General features: G+C 39.3%; 1 protein-coding gene across 1 annotated transcript in view; it reads right to left on the bottom strand.

The window, feature by feature from the left end:
* Positions 1-24,177, bottom strand: part of NFXL1 (nuclear transcription factor, X-box binding like 1) — a 75,677-nt gene that overhangs the window by 16,859 nt on the left and 34,641 nt on the right. The window contains exons 13-19 of the mRNA XM_018564956.1: positions 20,576-20,696; positions 20,322-20,481; positions 17,235-17,326; positions 10,274-10,300; positions 8,867-8,996; positions 7,018-7,184; positions 5,419-5,488 (exon numbers count right to left, since the gene is read on the bottom strand). Of these exons, the coding sequence (XP_018420458.1) occupies positions 5,419-5,488; positions 7,018-7,184; positions 8,867-8,996; positions 10,274-10,300; positions 17,235-17,326; positions 20,322-20,481; positions 20,576-20,696 (767 nt within the window). The remainder of the gene's footprint in view (positions 1-5,418; positions 5,489-7,017; positions 7,185-8,866; positions 8,997-10,273; positions 10,301-17,234; positions 17,327-20,321; positions 20,482-20,575; positions 20,697-24,177) is intronic.

Genomic DNA, 24,177 nt, shown 5'->3' with positions numbered 1-24,177 from the left:
TGTAAGACTCTCTCTGATAGGAAAAGAAGCAATACTAATGAAAACCTGAAGTCACTCTGTCATGCTAATAGATGAAAACGTGATCCTCACAGCGATTTTTCAAGTTCCTATCCTTATTTTAATGGAAAATGAAATATAGAACTGAGTCACACAACATTTATACGGATTTGAAAAGCTTCCTTTCCACAGCATGATGCATTCTTTGAGAATTTATGTGACAAAAGTCTTTTGAGGTATTCCGAATGGGATGATAGTGAAAGTATTTACATTTTTCTACAGAGGAATACATGAACATAAATAATGGTGTTAGTTAGCCTGTGATGTTTTTCACGTTTGGGGCTATGGAACAAAATAAAATATGGTTCTAAGCAAGCTCTGTAAGTGAAAAGTGTAACAACTGGTTTCCATATGAAAGATTTTCTGAACTCTGCTACTCAGAAAACTTACGATGATTAACATCATTATAATTTGGGCGAAAGTCTTTAGTTCTGGTCCTTCTGGTCATCTTTGAAGAGGAACGCTAATGTAAAAAGATACTGTACTCTTGATAAGTATATTCAGTCAAAGTGTATGTGAAGGGAATTTTTTGTATTTGTTTTACAAAGAGTTTGACCCTTTGTAAAGTTTAATTGATGTCTGTATTCCTGCTGGGAAGATTCAGTTCCCTATTTACCTTGAAGACAATTGTGACTGAAACAGAAAATGGGGAAATGCAAAATTTTAGAGTGGTCATCTGAACTAGAGCTGGGCAAAATCCTCCAATGGGGACATCTGCAACTGTAATAATTCTCTAAACATGGGAAATATTCTCCTATTCCCTGTTCTAACTCCAGGATAGAATGTGAAAAGTTATCTCCCCAGCAGGACAAAAATCCTCCCCCTAGTTTATCTAAAACAATACAGATTTCTGCCTTCTCCTCTCAGAAGTCCAAAGGAATGCAAAAGTAGCATGAAGCAGGTTTATAAAGCTTAAAAGGGGGTCACAAGCAGAACAAAAAGCATCTTTTAAAGGAACTTGTGGAGAAAAGATCTCAAATGCAAGCAGAATGCATGTTGCATATGCCCCTTTACGTAAGTTTCTCATGCTGCAGGTTTTTGTAGTTTAGCTAAACTAAAAGGGTTAAAGAGATAAAACATGGAGACATGAGCAAGCATTGAAAAATATTTTTAAAGTCCTCCGCCACCACATACACACGCAAACATGCGTCGGGTGCGCCTGTGTGTCAAAATGAAGATTGTGCCCATTACGCCGCACATGTTACATATCACCGCGAGTGTCGGAGCGTGAGCTATAATTCAAGGGTCATCAATCACTTATAACACTAAATTGATGAACAGTAAAAGCTTTTAATATGTCGCCTATGCCCAATTTTGGGTATGGTAGTTTTTCTGCGATTTTAAGGTTTGATGTGTTTGGTGTCTATTTACCTGACATGACCCCATCTTTTATATTTTACCAGAAAATTGGGTAATAATAAATGTTTCATAATAAGGGAGGACAGTTTTTTTTTTCTTAAAAATTTCAGTAGTTTTGTCGTTATATAGTAAAAACTAAAAACCCCAGTGGTGATTCAATAACACCAAAATAAATCTCTATCTGTCCACAAAAAAATGGTATAAAATTAATTTCAGTACAGCGTTGTATGACTGAATAAATGTCAGTCAATGTAACGCTGCGCTGAATACTGAAAAATGGCCTGGACAGGAAGTGAGTGTAAACCCCCTCGGTCATCAAGTGGTTAAAGACAGTACGCCGGAGACAGTAGGCTAATCACCCAGATGAAGGTAGTACGTACTGCATCAATAAAAGCCAAAACAGTCTCTTACATGTCCACAGTAAAAGCAGAAGACTGCTATTCCTCAAAAACAATCTCACCAGAAAGAGACTGTGAGGGTTCTAAGTCTGAGATGGTCACTGCCACCAGGGCCGCAGGGAGATTAGAGATGGACTCTGCAGGGGAAGGCGCAGGAACAAGCTTAGAGACTGTGCGCTCAGGATTTCTGAGTAACTGCGTGAGTTTGAGCACAAAGTTACAGACCTCGGACGACAAGGCAGGGGACTTCCATCTCACCCGCCAGAGCTAAAGAAGACTTATATAAGGTAGACCCTATAACCAGACTGCAGATATTAATGCCCTCAGAGTTTTAGCTGGGGTCACCCGTTGCAGCGGGACCATTCCCTTTGTGTCTAAATACAGACACATTGTGACCATATGGCAATGTTGAAACTATGCTCAGGGTATGAGGTAGTCACAAACCCAGTCAACTAGTGGCTGATTAGGGTCTAAAGGCAGGGGGTAACAAAGGTAACTGTAGATAGGCAGGAGGAAGGGACCGAAGATTGAAGTTCCATGTGTCTCTATAACAAAGCAGGAGCAGCTATGAAATTATGTTTTCTCAATGCTGATTAGTGAGAAAGAGAGCAGCGGTAAAACAGGTGGTATCAGAAAATTCAAAAGGTGTCTGGTGCTGCAAACCGCAAGCTATCTCGGAATGCTTAGCCTGAGTCTTCGGACACAGGGCAAGTGCTGCGGCAATGCTAGACAACTCTGGACTTGGAAAGTGCTCCGTGGCTAACTATCTACCAGAATTGGTTCCGGAAAGCGTACAACGTGGAACCTAGTGCCTGAAGGTCACTTCTAGGCTGGCCCCACAATGTCCATTCCGGCGTGGTCCAGGTATGGCACCCCAAAGCTAGGCCGAGGAAAGGTCAATCAAAAAGGCCGCCATATAGAGACCAACTCAAGTAGTGAGGAATCTTGACTGAAGAAAAGGCTTCCGTCCTCCAAGGACACTAGCAGAAAACTGAGGCATGCTGAACAGAGGAGGGGTTATCCTGGGCTGCCCTACAGATTTTTTGTTTGCCAAATGCTGTAGGTGGCAGTTTAACAGTATATGACTTCCTGTGTCCCTCAATGGATGAGAAAGAAACACAATCTTTTCTCATAACCAAGGTCCTCCATGTTCCTTTATAATTTATTTATTTGTTTCAATTTGTATAGCAGTGAGGTTATAGCTCTCTTTAAATAAGAAAATATCTCACTTGCCCTGCAAGCTGCAGATCACCATTGCATACTGTTATTGAAGAGTTCTAAAACACAGTATATACTAACCTGGAATAACATCAGCATTGTCATAGGAATACGTACTATAGTTGTTTTCGATAATACAATTCTATAATACTTGAGGGCAGCAAGTAGCCCCCAAGTGCATACATTTACATTTATGAAAATTAACATGGCCACTTCCCTATACATGAAGAAGTGAAGGTCAAAACCTTAATTTTGTTTCTACATAAAAGCAGCAGGAATTGTGTTTCAGTAGCATTATTTAGACATATATATACAGGTGAATTATATATATATATATATAAATAATTTTTATTTTATTATTTTAATTTTAAAAAACTCTCAAGCAGGAGTTATTTAGGCTCAAGTTTAGAATCTCTGTGCTGTCATAGTTAAAGACTAAAAAGATTTTCTGCCTCATTGCCTGATAAAAAACTGTCTCTGACAGCTTATATTGTCCTTCACTAAACTTTACAATGTTATCTGAATCTACAGATCCCAATATGTCAGCTGAAGCTGAAGAAGCAGAGATAATGGCTGTATAATTGCCTGACAGTGTTCTTAATCCTTTCTAATGTATTAACATGAGGTCTGCTTTATACTAATCCAATGGCACAAAGTATGTTTTGTTTTTTTTACATCGATTTCCTGAAAACAGCTAGAGCAAAGCAGGAAGGCGAGACATCATATAACTGCAGAAAATGTTAAGCAAGATTCTTCCAGCTCAGCACCAAAATGCATTGGTTTAAATGAGCTGAACTATTGGGTAAGTTCTTTTTTTTTTAAAAACAAAGAAAAAAAAACAACAACACACAATTAAGTCCATTTCTTTAAAAAAAGAAAAGAAAAACAGTGGTATCTTAATTACTTCATCAGCATACACAAAATGGATATTAAATCATTTTAGCAATTCTACAAGTCCAAGTCCAACTAACAGCATGTAATGTAGCTCTAGTTCCCTGACGCCCAACCAGGGCATGCAGCCCTTTAGGTACTTATTGTGTGTGCCTAAGAGCGGCTGTGTTTTGGTGGCCAAGTTAGTTAAGAAAAACCTTTTAGACTGGCTTCTAGTAGGTAAACGATTCGGTTTATTTTTTTCATATTATTCTGTGCTGTCTACGCCTTCCCACTAGTTATGTTTTGTTTTTTTTCCTCTGTTCTTTCATAATGGACCTAGCAATGAGATATGACAAATCTGGCTCATGTATTTTTTTTAAGAGGGCTGTTGGGAGCACTGATTAGAAAGGTGCTGTAATACCAGTGATCTCTATACAGGATCTTGTAATGAGTCTCCTGAAGCATGTCTTAAGTCTCCGATATCTCTGATAAACCCTGGTTCACACCTAAGCGGCACCGTTTTTGCCCCTTTCTACAAGCGTTAGCAGCATGCGGTTATTTGCGCGTTGTGCACATTTGTATGTGCGTTTTAACGCTTTTTGATTGGTAGCTCATAAACTATTGTGGACAATGGAAGAACGCACATATAAACGCACAAAACCGCTCACGTAAATGTGCAACATGCTTCTGTTGCGCGTTTTTGAGCATTTCCAATGAAGTCTATAGGGAGGAAAAGAGCTTTTAACTGCCCAAAGCAGCTCCTGTATCTTTTCAGGTGTCTGGCGTTTTCGTGCTAGGCGTTTTTCTGCTCAGGTGTGAACCGAGCCATTGAAAATCATGGGATTTCTTGTGTTGGGCAGTTAAAAGCGCTTTTCAAACTGCTTAAAAACGCCTAGGTGTGAACCATGGCTAAAGCATGTCTGAAGTCTCCATCTCCTGTGGCATGTCTGCAGTCTCTGACCATCTCCTTCTGCATGTGTGAAGTTTATGGCAGCTTTCTGTGCATTACATTAACTGAATATTATGTGCAGCATTTGGTGATATCGGGGGGGGCACACACTATATCAACTGAGTTAACCGCCATTGCTCTGTTGGGGCCACATTCGATAGTTTTCCCTTATTCTTAAAACACAAAAAAGAATTCCAAATAGATTCAAATAGACAACGTGTCATATGTTATTATTATCTTAAGATCATACACATATATGATGAGATCCCAATTAGGATCCTGATCCACAAGCTGTGCTCCATTGTTCTATAGCAAAAATTTGGTTGCTTCAATGATAACTTGTAAACAGGTACACTTTAAAGAAGGTATAAGAAAGATGCAAAGTATTGTAAGTATTATACAACTGGAAAATGTTCAACAAGGATTGAATAAAACGATCCTACTACTCAAAGGTTATGTGATTCTTTGCCTGTGGGATAAAATGTGTCTAGGTTTACAGGCTCTTTCACAATTAATCGGAAAGTTAAACATGGCAAGTCTTCAGGACTCGAAGCCCATTCTTACCTCTTTTGGACACTGATTTTTGCACGAAGTCAGGATATTCTTTTCCTTTTCTTTAGCCAAAGTAAGTTTTCTAAAACAAAAAACAAACAAAAAAACATCCAAATTGATTGTTTGAATGAGTAACTGCCAATCAAAAGTATATCCAACAGTTAATGCAGCTCTGGAAATTCCTCTGAACAAATCACCCTCATATAACCAGCTGTACGCTGGCGGAATTTTCCGTAGATGCTTAGATCTTGGGATCCAGCAAATGACTGGGCTGAGTACCAAAGGATGATATGAATCTTTCCTCAAAACACCATATGATTAACATTTGAGTGGTGGGGATGCTTTCTTTTTCCTTGGAAATATACTTTTCTAAAAAACTGCTTGTGAACCACATTTAAAAAAGAACTGGCTATATTGTAGTTGATTTTTTTTGGGGGGGGTAGAGTGGTAAGGAGTTAGAACACCTGCCAGGCTCTCACTACTGTCTGGGTCCCCTTGTGTGGGGACCCATTTCTTCTCTCCATTTGCTCTTATGACCACTGTCTTTTGGCCTAAAAGTGTGAGTTTCCAACAGAACAGCAAAAGAGGGAAAATCTTCCAGATAAGGAGACACTTGTCCTTGACAACTCACAAAGATGGAATTCTTTCACTTTGGAGAGAATTCCTTCACTTTCCTTGTGTCTAGACACAAGGGAAAATTACCAAGTGGGACACACATGTAAAAATGACAGAGGTCTTAACCATTATCTTTGTTCTAAATAAAAAAAAAAAAAAAAAAAAAAAAAACAGTTTGGCCTCAATTCTACTTAGTGGACATGGACCTGTTAGATGGGGCCTCTTTAATCAATTAGACCAGCATTAGGAAGGTAGGGGTATTAAAGCCACCATACACTTTACTTTCAGCTGTAATGAGCAAATTTTATTTCAGGTTGTGTGGCCTATGTTCAACAAGTTGGGGGGAAGGGTTTGCAGCCTGCAATAGTTCTACACTATGGACAGAGTCTTCACTGTTGGTGGATGTTGGTCATATGGTCCAACACAGAGAGCTGTAGGTTAAGCTTATCGCAGCTGATGGGTACATTTAATGCCATTTACCAACCCTACCTCCCTACTGCCTAAGCAGACCTAAATTAAAGGGGCCTAGAATCTACTAAGGCTTCTAGCCATTCTCTTCACAGTGCCCCCAGAAGAACATATGCAAATACCAACTTTTCTTAAGTTATTATTTGCGTAGGCTTAAACATGCCCCAATGCGCCATAAGACAGTGCTTTGGTCCAATAATAGGTTGCTCAAGCCTGCTTGCCCATAACACAAGATGTCAAATTCTTCTGAAGGAAGTGCACTGTGAAGTGAATGTGCACATTGCACATAAGGAAATTAGTAGACAATGTGCAAAGTGTAGTAACTCAAAGGTTGTTATAATCTGCTACACCATTTACTTCACTCTTATTCTAACAATATTGAAAAAAAATAAAGTTGGTCTTAAATGTCGCTATGCATTCAAGATGACTTATTTGTTTTATAATAACCTAATTAAATGTGCAAGGGAGTTTCTACATACATTCATGCACTCGATGTAAAAATTTGCAAGAGATGAGTTTTATACGTACATGCACTCGATGTAAAGATTACTAATCTTGCAGTGGCATTTGGTCCTGAACATCTGAACACATGGAGGGCAATCTTCGAGGTGACATGGGAGATTGCAACGATGAGGACAGCCTTGTGGTCGACGTTTTGAGCATGCTTCTTCACACACAAAACATTCTGGACCAGACTAGAAGGCAAATCAAAAGGAGTAATATCTAAAGAGAGGAAGTCTTGCTTGGCCTAATGCAAGAATCTGAATATTCAGTCTTAATGTATTAAAAAAGATGAAGGCTGATCTAAGAACTGTGTTTTTCCCTCTATTACCCTTAATTTAGTCTGTCTGAGCATGACTCAAGGCCAGCCGTTGGCAACTTACTATATATAGAGAGCCTTAAGAGGGGCTCCCGACATTACCAAAAGGACTGCATACAATTCTCAGTGTACATTACCCTACAGAAAATGACAAGCATGCTACAAGGACATGTGTACATGTGTGTGACCCTTTTCCATGAAACTGCCGTTACAATCCATATACAAATTAATTCATCCATATTCGTGCTCCCTAAGCCCCCTTAAAACGAAATTAAACCTTCAGGTTTTGTTTTGTTTTATTAATGGGGGCTAGACTTATTATACAAAAATGTTCCTTATTGTTTAATTCTTTTAATATCCTTGTTCTCAAGTGGTATCAAGATCGCTAGCCTTCCCTTCCCTGTACGGCTGCCTCCATCAGCTAGCCGACTGTTATGGAGGCATCCGCACGTGCACGGTCACAGCCGTTCCCGCATCATAGACACACAGAGCGTCTGGCCATGCCCCTACCCTTGCAGTCACACCTTGACTAATGACAGAATGAGCATATATCTCCTCTGCCCTCAGTACCCTACCCCGCAACCAGGAAGTTCATGGAAACCAGAGTATCTTCCCAGTCACAGCAGAGTAGACAAGTGGCTGCAGGTAAGTGTGGGGGGGACCGGGGTGTTAGGAAAGTGCTGCGTGTTGTTTGCATTAATGCACAGAATGCATTAAAAGGTAAAAAACACTCAACCTTTATTACTACTTTAATATATCCAGTACACAAGTTGGTAGATATGTGCAATATACTTGCTATGCCATTTGCTATGTTATTGGAAGCCCATACCTTGTTGCAACTGCCTTGACTGGCCACAGCTTTTATCCCACCTAGCAACAAGGTCAAGGAAATGCAATAGCATGTAGCATTGTAGAGGCAAGACTAGAGAACTTCAGTTTCAAACATGAAATAGCTAGGTGAATAGTTAGATGAAGAAACTGAGCATTCAACAATCAAGCTTAATTAGAAAACTAAAATTGGTACGATAAAGAAAAAAACATGCATCTAATTTGTTGGATAGAGTTAATTTCAATAACAGAATGATTAACTTGGTATATAAAGACACTGTGACAAGCAGAATAAAAACCAAAATTGCTGCAGAACAGAACATCAAAAAGTGCATGAACTTGGAGGTGTCTGCACATCTTTAGTAGTCTCTCAAACCCTACTGTCACAGACAGGTACGATGCTGATAGGCAGAGCTCTGACAATCCTGAGCTCGTGCCCCTATCCCTATATTCCTATATCAGTCTCAATGAACAATAGAAATAAAAAGGAGCGGTAGTCAAACGTTAACATCATCAGAAAGTGTTGATGCTTTGCCTGTAAGAAACGCTGAGCATTTGACCATGAAAGGAGGGTTTAGAAGGTGGAGGTGACTGTATTTTATACCTGCAGCAGCTTTAGGTTTTGCCTCTGACAGTCTCTTTAAATTAGCTTAAGTGAATTGGATGTATTTAAACCACAAACAAAATCATAAACGTGAATAACTCTATCAATATAAAAAGTGCTCTTACCTTCTCTTTGTTACCATTACACTCAGTCACTTTATGACATTCTCTTAAGCAACTGTGGTTTCCACAAGCAAGGAAACGTCCACAGGGCCTCTTACATGAAAATGGACCAGCAGAATGACATGGCAATGGGCTTATCTAAAAGAAGAACAAATTCAGGATGATCATCCTACATGGGGCTAAACCATTAACACTTTTGCTTGGTTGCTCAGAGTCCCAGGATTGAGTCCCTACCCAGTGGAATTTGTATGACTTATTTATGTTTGTGTATTACCACATACTTCGATTTTCTCCCACAGTTCTACAAACTGTACCGATATATCAATTGGAATCTTTCCGTAGGCTTGGTGGGCACAGGAGACTGTAACTGATGTAAATGGCTATCTGCAACTGATGCACATTCTAAAATCATAGAAATAAATTCAAGGTGACCATCAGATGCTCCTGAAAGATGGAAATAAGCATACTATTCTGGTATCCTAAGAGTAACTAGCAACTCAGGCCTGCAGGCACTACGGTATATTTTCTGCTTTCTATTAGACATCACAAGGTAATCGCTGATTTCCCTTCGACATCTTAAGGTAAACAAAGGCTTTTCTGAGTATCACCAAAGAACATGATTTTCTTAAGATTTTTATTTTCTGATAGCTCCAGCAACAAACTTCCCCTTTCATAGTTTCTACCTCTTTTCCCAGCTTAATATCTCCTGTTACAAGAGGAATGGTGCTCACTGTAACTCTAGTGCTATTCTCCAGAATGTATGTTTAAAATCTAACAAGATGAATGGTAACCCTTGAAAATGTTGTTGAGTAGTTTCACTTTTCAACAACTACCAAAAACGGAAATATTGATTTTAGATGGGACGGAATCTTTAAAAAACACTGACAGTTCATTAACTGTGTACAGGACTAGTAAGCACCAAAATATATTGTACATGCAAGTATAGGATATTATGTTTCACAGATAACATAAACAAATAATAATAACTACAGCTATAGAGGAACCTGAGGGCTTTGAAAGAACTGATATTTGGTAGTTAATTGATGAATGTACTCAGTTAGTGACAATATTTTATTTGGCATAGCAGATGTTCACATGAGATGATTATTACCCAACTCATCTGGTTATGGATGGTTCTGAAATGTATTGCATGTATATGGACATGCTGCAGCTTCCTCAGAAACCCAATAGCCAAATGTTCTTGAGGAAGGAATCAAATCAGGGGGTTGAATTTTCACTGCTGATTAACATAGCCATCTACCCCAGGTAAGCTAGAGATGTCTTATTTCCCCATGGACATAAAGATTCAGACCAAAGTAAACCAAGCTTGACATTTATGGACATTACAAAAGATCAAGATTATGCTTGCATGTCTGACCACCTTATGATGTCTATTGGTAGCTTAATAACCTTACCTCATGTTTGCCAAGACATTCCCTGGGAAAGAAGAAAGGAAAAATATTTACAAAAAAGAAGAAAAATAAATGGATGAAATAATAATATAGAAAATGAGACAAGCTTAACAAATAACCGTTGTGATTAGCAAAAGTCAGATTTTATTTCTCAAGAGCACCACCTATTTCCTATATTTGAAATATTTAGAGGAATGCATCAAAATGAAGTATTTTACAACTACAACTGAATTTCTGTGTTGCCCACAGTAACCAGATGTTTGTTCTGATATGCACAAAAAGCTGATTAACTGCTATGAGCAATATGCACTTTTCATGTCAAGCTTGTAAAATACTGAAGTGGATTTTTCACAGGGTTAGTACGGGCCAAACAACAATATTTCTTCTCTACTTTTCTTGTCCATCTTGGTTCAAAAACACTCTACTGTAGATTATTACATTAGGGCCTCACTTTCTGGCACAGTCAGTGTGGCAAATTGAGCTGTTTGAGGATAGAAGCACAATAAAGCCTTCTTAAAACAGAAAGTATCTGCAGATTTTACTCCCATCACATATCCTAAAAATAAGGGATATATTCCATATTTTATTACAGTAGAAGGAATCCAAGCAAATAATTTAATTATGCTCCTGGCACCAACTGTACATACAGAACTACCAGTTTACAGCTCAGATCCAGCCTGATGTTTCCATTGTTGTGGCTTGGGGTGCCACAAAGAAGACTGGCTATGGCAAAGTGGGATAAAAGGAACCAAACAGCCTTCCAATAAACCTACCTACTATGCAAAATGAGGAACAAAATAGGATTTTCTTCTTACCATTAAATCCTTTTCTGGGAGTCCATTGAGGGACACATAGGGGCGGGCACAATAACAGCTAAAAGAACCAGTTCAACAACAAAAGGAACTGTACAAATACATTTGAACAGCTGCCTGAAGAACCTTTCTGCCACAACTAGCATCCAAGGAGCCAGACATATCAACTTTAAAACACAATAACATTTTGCAAGAGTGTGAACAGAAGACCAAGTTGCAGCCTTTCAAATTTGAGTAACAGGAGCTTGATTTTGAAACACCCACGAAGTACTAACTGCCCAAATAGAAGAAACAGGAAAAAGGAGGAACGCTATTCCGCAACTCCTAAGCTTGAATGACAACCTGATAAATCCATTTTGAAATAGTTGATCTAGAATCTGACCTTTTCTAGGCCGTTCTGTAAGAACAAATAAACAGTCTGAACATCTAAAAGAAGCTGAGGCTTACAGATGAACTCTTATCACCCTCACAACATCCAAACAATGAAGAGAAATGTCCTCAGGATGAACAGGAGATGGACAAAGTGAAGGTAAAACAATTTAGATTTAGTCTTCATTTAGATGAAAGGCTAAAACCAGAATGGATAAAGAGGAAACCTTCAGTCTTAAATCAACCTTGTCCTTACGTTAGGAGAATACCTGTAGAGAGTGGAGACCAGTGGCCGGAACTCTCAGGCTAAGCACAGTTCTTAGGGAATAGTTCGAATCGCCAGACAGGAATCAGTGTCGGGGTCACAAGCTAAGGTCGTTGCAGGAGAAGAGTTTCATAGTCGGGGTCACAAGCTGAAGTCATTGCAGGAGAAGTGTTTTTGCAGTCGGGGTCACAAGCCAAAGTCGATTCCCAGTAGTAAATGAGGTAGCACAAGGCAGCAGACTGGATTATGTGTGGAGCACAATAATCTGGCAAAGAAACAGGAAACAGGGCGGACTTTAAATAGAAGGCCAAGTACTCTGATCCGTCACAAGATCAGGAGCAGGTGGGGCTCAGTGACAAGCTACGTATGCAGGACTTCTAGTATGCAGAACTATTACAGATTCAAACGCAGAAGCAAAATGTGGCAAACCTGACAAGTCATGGTCCAGTGTGTGGGAGACCCAGGTTCCAGGCCAGGCAGGCTTAGTTCCTGACACCTTATGAAGAACCAAATAGGGCTCTCTACAAGACAAGGGAGACAAATTGGAAACCCTTCTAGCCAAGGTAATGGCCACCTTTTTGGATAACAAAGACAAAGATACTTTTGTTGATAAATAAATATATTAAAAAGAAGAAAGGTCTCGGATAGGTTCAAAAGAAGGTTTTCATAGAACAGATAAAACCAGGCTTAAGTCCCACAGAGTGAGAGAAGACCTAACAGGAGGCACAACACGTGCAACTCCCTGAATAGTGTTTCAAAAGCCAGGCCATTAAAACCAGTGACCGAGAAGCAGGGTGGAAGAATGGACCCTGAGATAACAGATGGCTGATCTGGAAGAAGCCAGGGATCGTCTGCCAACAGATCAATCAGATCACAAGCTGCAAGACCAAATCTGGAGTGACGAGAATAACTGGAACTCCTTTGTGTTCTATCCTGTGAAGCAGATGAGGTAATAGCGTTAAATTTAAGCTTCCAATGTGTCAGCAAAAGACCCGTTCTGCGCATGCGCCAAGGAGGATGAGCGCACGCATGCGCAGAGCATGCCCTTCTCACGGAAAGACGCACCAAAGGGCGCACAGGAGGTGATGCGCCAAAGGGCGCACAGGAAGTGACATGAGTGATTGACTCACATCCTTATTTAAACCCAGTTCACACACCCATTAGTTGCTAGTTTGTCTTTTCAGCTTGAGTGTGTTCTTTGTATCCTGTTTTGCCTTGTCCCGTATGCACATGAACTCCCTGGATTTTGACCTGTTCCTGTTTGACTACCATCCCTGCTTGCTGCCTTCCTTTTTGACCTCGGACCGTTTATTGGATATTCTTCTGCCTGCTCCCTTTTGTACCGCATCTGATCTCCTGGCTTATGACCTCGGCTTGCTGTGACCTCGATTACTGGATTTCCCTGAGCACTCGGCACGAGTCTGTCTGGCCTCTGTCACCAACATCAAAGGCCACAAGACACGAGGTGCAAGAGAAGCCTCCTCAAACATTCGGTCTCCCTACCAGGTACGTGATACATGTCTCCGCAAATTCCATCAGACCCCCCAACCCCCACCTGTGGAAAAGGTGAGGGCAGACCTTCATGCAGAATTGGACTTTTCTGCTGGTTTGGTGGAGCTTGATTGCCAAGGACACCTAGAGAGCCCAAAAAGACTTGGAATTGTCAGACCTCTTTTGAGATTGAAAACAGAAACCTTGTTAGCAAAAACGAAAGGAACATTTAACCCTTTCGCTGCCAAGGCCTTTTTTTTTCTTTTCGTTTTTTCCACACATTATAATCCACATTTTAGGCCTGAAAATTACTTCAAACCCCCAAAACATTATATATTTTCTGAAAGCCAAGACCCTGTAGAACAAAATTGTGGCAGTTACAGATTTTTATGTTGCACGATATTAGCGCAACTCTTTATCAAACCCAACAATTTTGTGAAAAATGCACTTAAGTTAATTTCAGTGCCCCAAAGAAACAGTGGGATTTTTAAAAATATAACATTCAGATACACGGCCAAATAGGTAGAAAAACGAATAATGAGACAATTAAAACGTAAAAATACACAGCAACTATAAGAAAAGAGAAGGAACAAAACCTTTCTATATTCTTTGTCATATAAGGCAAATTTAAAAAACGATTCCATGGTCCTGTTCCCTATTCACTACGAGTCCGCAGATAATTGGCCTGACCAAATAAATGATGAAACGTCCACAGAAACTCTGGATCAACACAGGATGAAGCATAAAGTAATGAGCCCAGAAATGTCCTGCTTCTGTAAAAACTAGAGGAACTTCCAGGATTTTATTATATCCGGTATGAAACTCTAGGGCTAATCAGCGAACTAGCACAGAGGTTATGTACTTAAAAGTGGCATGATTTTAATTTTGCGTTTGCCTAGTGTTCATTTCTCCTAGTGTTCTGATAGGAAGAGCGATTTCCCTCAATGAATGATAGCAAAAAGCCAATATGTTTTGGGAGTTGTGATGGAAAGGAGACATAAGCTACTGTGCTTCCTACTCGCTTAGTGAAGGGCTTTTTGGTTTAATTTTAGCCCACCTTACAATAACCTTTTTTGCTATACTTGTGAGAGAATATAACTTTTACCTTTTAATATTTTGTTTGCCAGGTCCTTATGATATAAAAGTCAAAAGGACGTTAATCTATTTCTAATGTTAATGAAATCATCTAAAATGGAGACGACCCATTGGATTAAAAAGGAGAAGAGAAAGAGGGAGGGGAGGGTGAGAGAGGGAAAGGAAATTTTAATATAGCACCTTATACACAAAAACACTTGTTTAAAAAAAAAAAAGAAGTATACTGCCCCCCCCTTTTTTTTTCCTTACACGTTTTTTGATAAACTGTACACTGCCTCCCAGGGGTGAAGAGAGAGGTGTCTTATACACAAGGTTATTTGATTATTTTTTTTTTTGCACATATCACTATAAGTTTTTCTACTTTACACACAATTACAACTTTGGAATTTAATATACGAGGAATGGTACACATTCACATACATTTTTCCTTTTTAAACACATAGTTCATTATATACACCTGTTTATTCACTTAAGTAGTGTCCCATATATACAAACATTTGCACAAAGATCACAATTTTTTATCCATTATCATCATCTCTTTTCCTGACATTAGGTTAACCTGGTAGATGTACACAACGGAATAGAAAAGTAATGGGAGTTACTTTCAAAATGTGAACTTATGTAATAATAATAATAATAGAATATGGCCACATGTTTTTCCCCTTTTTTGGTTTGTTGTGATGCGAGTGTGTTTCTTCTTTCTGTATTTCTTGATGTTATATGTACATTTTCTACAGTTGGAAATTTAATAAGTACTTCTAAAACAAAAATGGATGCTTCCGGATGTTTGAAATATATCGTTTCCTGCAGAATCAGCTAGTCCCCTAGGCACTGGCCCTAATGATCTGTTTTAGGGTGGTTCATTGCCCTTGCAGGGTCCTTTGGAGTCACTCTTGCATGTGTGCTAGTAAGCTGTGTATTTCCACAAATACACAGGCACAGCAAGGCAAGACACTTCCCTGCCCCTATCACCTCCCTTCTCCAACTGGTAGATGGACAGCTTCTGGAGGCTGTGCTCTCCCTTGTGATCCTGTACTTGACAAGAAGTTCAGGAAGCGGCATTGAGAGAGTAGGAGCCAACTCTTTGGAAATATGATGACTATAAGTGCTTGTGCAAAAAACGTAAAGAAATACTTTGCCGAGTAATGCAAATTTATTACATACTGTATATTTCTGATTCATTAGTGAAAATAACTTTGAGAGTGTAATACTACATAAATCAGATTCCCTTTGTAACACCACAAGGTACCTGCATTATTTTCATTAGTCAGAAAAGTCTCTTTCTTGCACCCCTCTGATCCAGGTTGCATGTTTTTACTGGGGCATGACTTTCCATGACTTCATGGTGAAGTTTTACCCACTGCAAAGTTGGTAGAAGGGTTAGCTATGAAACCCGGCAAAGTCAAGACTCAATATGAAAGCGAAGCTTAGATTTTAGGAGTGCAAGGTTTTCTGGCCAATCAAGACTAATAATAAAGGTCATATCATGTATCTGCTCCATGGCAGGATTATATTAACTAGTTTTAAGTGTAACTTCTTTTGTCCCTGGCTTCTAGGCAATAGTTACAGAGAACTAAATGGTTGAAAAAACTGCATGAGCAAAATCAATATTCTATAACATTGTCTAAACCTAAATTTGCTTTTTAATGCAAGGATGACACAAAGCTCTTAATAAAATGGCTTCTGCTGTAGTCAGTGACCATTGAAGCAAAAGCAGTACACAGGCTACATCTGGAAGCATTAAAGGAGAGTCAGGTTCCACTAGCCACAGAGCAACGACCAGACATCTCATCATCATAAAATATCCTCCATAGAGGAAGTAATAAAAACATGTAAAGGATATTAAGGTAACAAGAACCTGTTTCTTTTACAGACCAGTCCCAAATGTATATCAATACATAACTAGCATGCAGACAATAACACAAACTATAAAAGGACAGGACATTTTAATAAGACAATCTGCGTTTAAAGGCAAAGTATTACTAATTGTACATATGCCTCACATTAGAAATAAGTCAAGTGATTTGCTTTGCACAAAATTACAAAATATTGTACAACTTATAAATCACAGACATATTATACATATGAGATATTAAAATGTGTGCCAGTGGAGAGATTTTCTTTCACATCTTGTCCCAGAAATGCAACTGGAAGTGAGAGGAGTTCTATATACAGTATAGTGAAGAGAATTCCCCTCTTGAACAGTTCTTACCTGAACAGGTGTCCCCATTGGAAAAAAATTACCATCATCTCCTATTTTATTGTCAACTGTAAAATTATAGTTTCCCATTACATTCTGTCCCCAGTGACAATGGTCACTAGGACAAATAGAGAGGGTGAATCAAACTAGCTGGTACACAGACGACAAAAAAAAAAAAAAAACCTGACAGAAGTTCTAATAGTTTCCTAATCTTGTTATAAAAAGGGTTTCGATATACGTAGTTGTAACGCTACTGTTCAGTACATGAATTCCTATTTTACATTTTACATGCCTTTATTTATTTTTCTCCACATGTTCATGCAGATCAAGCTGTCCAGCAAAGCAATAGTTACAAGGGTTGGGACAAACTCAAATACTTCCTGGAATGCTTACGATAAGTTTTTATTTATATTGTTTAAACCTTTGTAAAAAAAACTTGGTAAATGCTTAAAACGGTTAAGCTGGAGTTGGGCTTTAATCTCTCTATCATTCCCTGGAAGCCCATCTAAAGCTATTTGTCCACAGGGTGTCAACATTGCATTAATTTCAATGCAGAACAAACAGCGATGTAACACTGATGAAGAAGACCAACAGATCTACTTGCAAAATCAATAGCTAAAAATCTACATTACAAGGGAACTCAGATAAACAATAACCACTGACAGAGTGCATCATATATATTTACAAAAGTAAACATTTTACCGATAAAGCTGTGCATTATACTCACGTTGGTATTGGGACTTGACAAGGAGGACATGGTAAAGCTGTCTGGATAAAAGCTGGTTCAGAGGGCTGCTCCCAAGGACCGGCTGGCTGAGGCTTACCAGATGGAGCAGAGAGAAATGTAATTTAAAATGGATTCCAGTGCCAAAACTACCACTTCATAATGTACAATATACTGTATGCTGTTAAGCAAAACATTCTTGCTAAGAAAATTTGACACCAAAAACTCCTTTGTTATAGCTCTATACACAACCTTGGATCTGTACCTGAGCATAAGCAGTTCTATAAAAGACATACACTGAGTGGCCAGATTATTATGACCACCTGACGTTTGTAGGCAAATTAGCTATATATTCGCGCTGAAGTTGCTAGAGGGCCAGACCATTTCAAATAGGGAAGTAGGTTGTTTACCACGACAGTAGAAGTGATTTTTTGCTGACGATATGGGTAAACAACGCGATTTAACAGCCTTTGAACGTGGGATGATTGTTGGCGCTCGGAGCCATGGAGCGAGTATCAGCAAAACAGCAGAATTCGTTAAATGTTCAATAGCAGCTGTTGTTAAAGTGTTTAAAGACTGGACTGTCAGCCGTAAATCTGGGTCTGAACGTGCGAATTGTGGCCGTCAGCGGCTAGTCAATGTTAGGGCAGGACGGAGAGTGGCAAGACTGGTACAAGACAACAGAAGGGAGACAGTGCAGTGTCAGATTCCTCGCATCACCTTTCAACATCTCGTGGAGTCACGAGGCCACCCAACAAAGTCATCTCGTGGAGTCATCTCGTGGCCCAACAAAGTACAGATGGGGTGTCATAATAATCTGGCCACTCAGTGTATATGAGCACCCATGTTTCAGTTGCTGCTTTTGAACATCTACCAATGCCCTGCACTACAATACAGTCTGTACAGCTTCAAAATTACAAGTTGAAACACCTTAAGATTGCCTTGCATTTTGACATCCAGTGAAAACCCAAAGATAGACTTCTATGTACGTTTCCGACCCACAAGGGCAGGCATTAAAATATCAGGCAAAAATCCCAGATTTTCTATGTTGACTTTACTCTTGAACTAGATTTGAAGGTTATAACCCTTCCCTACTCTATACAAAAATGGATTGTTAGACTTCCACTTTATATACATGGGTAGAAAATGACAGTCTAAGAAATTATTCACTCAAACCATTCAAGAGGTAAGTTGACCATACACAGAGAAAGTTATAACATGCAAGCATGATCATGCCAATATACAGTATCTCCTGGCTGAGTTACAGCACTTAACAGCTCATATGATAAATTCTCCTTTGGAATTGCAGCATACTGTTCAAGCACTGGCTTGTTTCATGGGAGAAAGCACCGATTGGTTAAGGTCAGCTAATGTCTATGGACACCTTTACACAGCAATTTGAGACCGTTGTTTCTAAATGCTTCCCAAGTATAACTATACAGTACTGTTGTGGTAGTGAAACAGTTAATGTTTCTCAAGAGTATATCTGGCTAGTTTGAATATAAATATAATACAAAATGTCTTGCCAAAAACATAAATAACCATATACAGCATTCAGCATGCAGTTAAATTACATACATTATCATATTTTATACATCATGTAACCATGCTTCTGTGATTTCTTTTTTTTACCATTATACTTCATATGTAAAGTCAAAAGTTCAGTTTTTCTATATTGGTTGGAAGTGGGTTACACATACATTCCACACAGAAAAATTAGACAGTGCCCAAGCATCTGTCGGTCCTCAACCAGAACAAATTCTGTGCAAGATTGTGTATTGAGGTCATCATACATTAATTGTTGAAACAGACATACCAGCACTTATTGATGATCTTTTAAAGGATAAATGCACTTAACAATAACGTGCACTTATCCTTTAGGACCCTTTAGGGCTTGTTCAAACCAATTACAGTGCGTTTCAGCGCGATTAGCTGCTGGAACGCACTGTATTGCATACTAAACTCCCCCCTGCTTTCTGGGGCAGGAGGGGCATGGCTGTGTATTTAAATCAATGGCCCCGCAGCCACGCCCCCTCGCAGTGCACTTGAATGCACCGCCACGCCCGCTCCCACTCCAGAATGCAGGGAGGCGGCCCAGGAAGCGATCAAGTGTGTTCCAGCAGCTAATCGTGCTTGGACCCAATGGAGGTGGTGTGAACTGGCCCTCATCACTGCTCCCTCTGCCAGCCAGGAGACGTCCCAAAGAAATCAGTCAATGGGGATGTAGTGTGCAGGGGCAAACAAAATACCAAGGCTGGGCCTGTCAGAATTTTGTAAATAATTATCTCTGCACAAAGAAGGAGCGGTAACATCACCTTAAAGACACATAAAGGATTAGTGCACATATCCTTTAATCATAGCCAAGCTGCCTTGCAGCACTGGGGGGTCCCTGGTTCAAATCCCAGCTAGGTCATTATCTGCAATGAGTTTGCATGTTCTGCCTGTATTTGTGTGAGTTTTTTCCAAGTACTCCGGTTTCCTTCCACTCTACAAAGACATGCTGGTAGGTTATCTTGCTCCTGTCTAAAATTGGCCCTCCTATGTTTTCATGTGAGATAGGGACCTTAGATTGTAAGCTCCTTGAGGCCAGTGACTGATGTGAATATGCAACTATGTAAAGCGCTGCGTACATTCTTGGCGCTATATAAATACATGTAATAAATAAATACGTAATTTTGTCTTGTATCTTATTGCTTAAATGTATATTGTCGAGTTTCAGTGTTTAGCAGCTTCCTCTTTACACACTGTTACACATTCTGTAACATAGCAGGCATTTAAGATACAGATAAAATATAGAAAATGCAGCTTTATTGATATACAAGTCATATTAATATATAAAGGAGGATATTGGCTCTAAGATATACCATGCAGCCATCGCTGGAATGCATGCATGTAAGCAGGGAGTGGCTGCAAAGAGGCTGCAGGAAATCAACAGCATTGAGATGCAGCAAAGGTTGAAAAACAGGAAAACATGTATTTCATGGGAAAAGGCCATGGCAGTTTATGATGCACAGCAATCTAGCAGATTTCATGGCACTTATTTAGAGTCTAGATGCAGTTTAAGGTTATTTTTACACATACATGCCTTACCAATCCTTTCTGTTTCACTAGAGCTTCATCATGGCAAGCGACAGGGCAGAGGTGACCGCACTTCTTGAAGGTTTTCTGACAAATCTGTCGGCATGTTGGACATGGACCAAAATGGCACTTGTGTTTTTCTCTAGTCTCATGGTGGCAGGTAGAAGGGTGGCTTACAGAGGAAGACAATGCAAATAGTTAGTTACATTTGCAGTAATAATGCATTACATTAAAAATGTTATATCATGGCAAACAGCTTTAAATACCTGCACACCTCCTTGCAGCGTGGTGGTTTGGTACTGCGCTCTCTGCCACAAGGAACTGTTAGCATAGTTTTGCCACAGTTACATTTCACGTCAACATTTTCTGGACAAGGATAGCAGCTTCCTACAATGCAGAACGAAGAATTTACATATAGTCACCCACCTTACCTAATTCCCACAATAAGCATGAGGGTGCCCAAGAAAAAAAGAAGAAGAGGTTTTCTATTGGAAACACTGGTATTGCCTGACTGCAGCCAGTTTGACATAACTGCTTCCAACATAAACACACACCTCTCATTTAGTGCTACCGTAGCAATGCTGGTTAGAGGGCAAGAAAGTTAAACTGACAGGGTACAGACACTCTGTATAATCTGGTCGGCCTATGTAGCAATATAAGTTTTGATATACAATGTTTACACTGGTTTCTGTTCTGTTGCTTCATCTTACCATCTGTACATCTTCAACATCAAAAAAAGGGAGAGAGAACAGAAGCTCTCTTATCTGCATTGGTCATTTCAGCAACATCACTTGCTGTAAATACACAGGTACATTTGAAGGGCTCGTGTACAAATGCATTAAGATCTGAGAGCATAACACCCGTTTACATCTGCCTTATATGACAGCCGTAGCCACAATAGGCCCACTCTTGTCTTTGTCTTGCTAAGAACTCTTTTCAAATGAACATTTCTTTTCAAAGAAGTTTACTTTTCCTTCAGTTTGAGTAGTCTGAAAGAGAGGAATTCTATCCTATCACATTCAGTTAAAGAGTCTGCAGGAATTTGAAGGAGGCCAAAATTTAGACAGACAAGTGATGGAAGAAGAAACCTACTTGGAGCAACAAAAAACAGAGAACACATGAGGCAAAGATAAGGTTGAGCAATTTGCTCCAGGGCTGGGACGTTCAATAACTGCATGGGGGATACTAATTATGATAACCTGAACCCTTTTGTGATGGAGTAAAGTAAGGTATACACAAATAGATTTTCAAATTAATGTTAGTAAAAAAAAAAAATCCAGTCGAAACTTTCAATAATGTGCGAAAAAAAAAGTGTGCGACATACGCGCGTTTCCGAGGGCTATCCGGCTGTATCCTGATGGATACGCGTGGCAAATACGCCCCAAAGAAGCTCCTGTACTTCTTCGGGCGTAGGGCATTTTGCAGCGCGTTCCTACGCACTGCAAAACGCCCAGGTGGGAACCATGCCCATAGGCAATCATTGGTTTTCACATGTTGAGCGTTTTACAGCGCGTAGGAACGCGCTGTAAAACGCCCAGGTGTGAACCAGGCCTAATCGTGTATACTTAACACATATATGGGACATATCGGAGGTGGGCTTTTTTCTGTGGTGAAGCATATGGAGCATGTCTTTGTGCTGAGAGTTTGCTTCCTCCCCCAACACTCCCCCAATTAACAAAATTGCGTTAATGTCAGCATTGTGGTCAGTCAGTGTATTTAAGGCTGGGTTCACACCTAGGCGACAGCGTTTTTGCACATTTTATTTGCATAAATCAAATCACTCGTTTTTGTGAGCAGATTGTAGCTCATTGATGTTAATGAGTAAACACGCATAAAACATGCAAAAACAAAGCAAACTCGTGTTTTCAAGCGTTTCCTATTGAGTCTATGGGGCCAAAACGAGCTGTAATATGCCCCAAAAAAAGTTCATGTACTTTTTCCAGCAACACGCGTTTTGCCTTTTGCGACAAAACACTCAGATGTGAACAGAGCCATAGAAATGAATGGGATTATTTGGGGGGAATATTTTTGGAGCGTTTTTTTAAGGCAGAAAAAGCTACAAAACGTTCAGTGTGAACCAGGCCCAAAGTAGGATAGGTTAAAAAAATAGTGTTAGTGTGTTTTAGATAGGAGTACAAAAAAAAAAAAAGCAAAATGTGCACTATAATCTCTGTGCCCTACTATGGGTACCCACAACAGATGTACACGTGTTGTCTCCCCATGCACATCATGAGAATTTATTTTGAGGTATCCTTTGGTGTGGGGTACATGGTTATTGCAGAAAAATATACAAGGATTTTTTAAATTTTTTTGAGCCATTTTGATCCTTTAATAATAAAGAAAAAAAATATATCTATTTACATTTACCACCAAATAAAGGTCCAATTCTTTCTGAAAAAAAACAATGTTGATTCACATGGATACACAAAGTAGTTGCCGGCATTATGTACAGTTTTACTAACATATGCCCAAATTGCTAGGTTCAGGCATTCGGGTTTGTTTTTATATCTTTGTCATTAATAATAACTAGTAGAAAGAAAATGTAAAGTGTTAGTTTCATCAGCTGTCATATCTGAAGTGAAGATTACAATATAAAAATAAGCATCAAATGGATTGCTGTAGCAATATCGCTAAATTCCATTTCCTTCAGGTTTTATACATTAATTTCAAGCTTTCAATAATACATTTGCTTTTCCACAGACTGTGGAGTTAGACATTTACATAACTTTTATTTTATAAACTACCAGCGACTGAAATTTATGGATGCTAAACATTAGCTGCTGTGCAGTAATATCCCACCCATAACCTTGCACTGTAAACTTATAGAGCAATCTGCCATTTTCTATCTGCAGGCTTTAATCTGATCAGCGGAATGTCAGTTAGTGAGTGATCAGAAACTCAATCTCTAACAAATACCGCACAGACAGTAAGACTTTCATTTTGTGCTTTATCAGGGTGTTCATCCGAGTGACCTTTAGAATATATCCTATTATTGGTTACATTACATTTGAAATGCAAATGAAAGCGCAAGGCACAGAAAAGCTCATAAAGAATCTTGCCGTTCATCATAACCTTTCAAATGATCGGGATATAAAGTGCCAGGCATTCCACCAGTGACAGCACCATAAATAAGGTCAGAATGTTATTTAACTCTCAAGGAAGCTTCAAAGAAATGAGAAAATCAATGTTTATTTTAAGATTAGACGTTTAAAATGTTGGCTGTTGTATAAACACTTGATTTGTTGCTTGTTTTGGTTACAGCCACCCCGGTGTGGTACACATAAGTGTTAAGAAGATGATAAATAAATGGACATACAGATTTAAAAAGTGACTAAAACGGGCCGTCTATTCTTTATAAACACTGCTTTAAAAGACATAAAACTAAATGTGTTATTTCTGTTCGTATGATTTGAAAACATTGCAGATTTTAAAACATTGCAGAGGTTGAGTAACAGTTGATAAATGTTTTGGGCTGTCACAGCCATGCAGGATTGCCGAGGTCTAACCAACAGAGGATCAAACCATGCCCCAGCCCAACCAAAATGACAACATCTGCTGTAATTCCTATTTAAATAATTCCTAAACAGCATATCTGACTGATATACAGTACATTTAGTTGGTGGAAGCAAGCCACAAGAACCCAAGAACTAATGATCAGTGAAAAGATTTAGTATTAATGAGGGAAGTGGGGGTAACCCTATTCCAGAGAGAGACAATGGGGAGGCACAGAGTGTGATGGGTAATCCACCTTAATCGTATATAGAATCAGACCTTTTTTTGAAGAACATTTTAGAGACTGCATGTTTTTGAATTTGAAGGATTTAAACCATGTGAATACAAACCATGTGATTATAGTGAGTACCCCCCC

This window comes from Nanorana parkeri, unplaced genomic scaffold (genome assembly GCF_000935625.1).
Source record: "Nanorana parkeri isolate BGI_ZX_2015 unplaced genomic scaffold, ASM93562v1 scaffold800, whole genome shotgun sequence".
NCBI classification, from domain to species: Eukaryota; Metazoa; Chordata; class Amphibia; order Anura; family Dicroglossidae; genus Nanorana; species Nanorana parkeri.
This window is presented reverse-complemented; position numbering and strand designations above follow the sequence as displayed.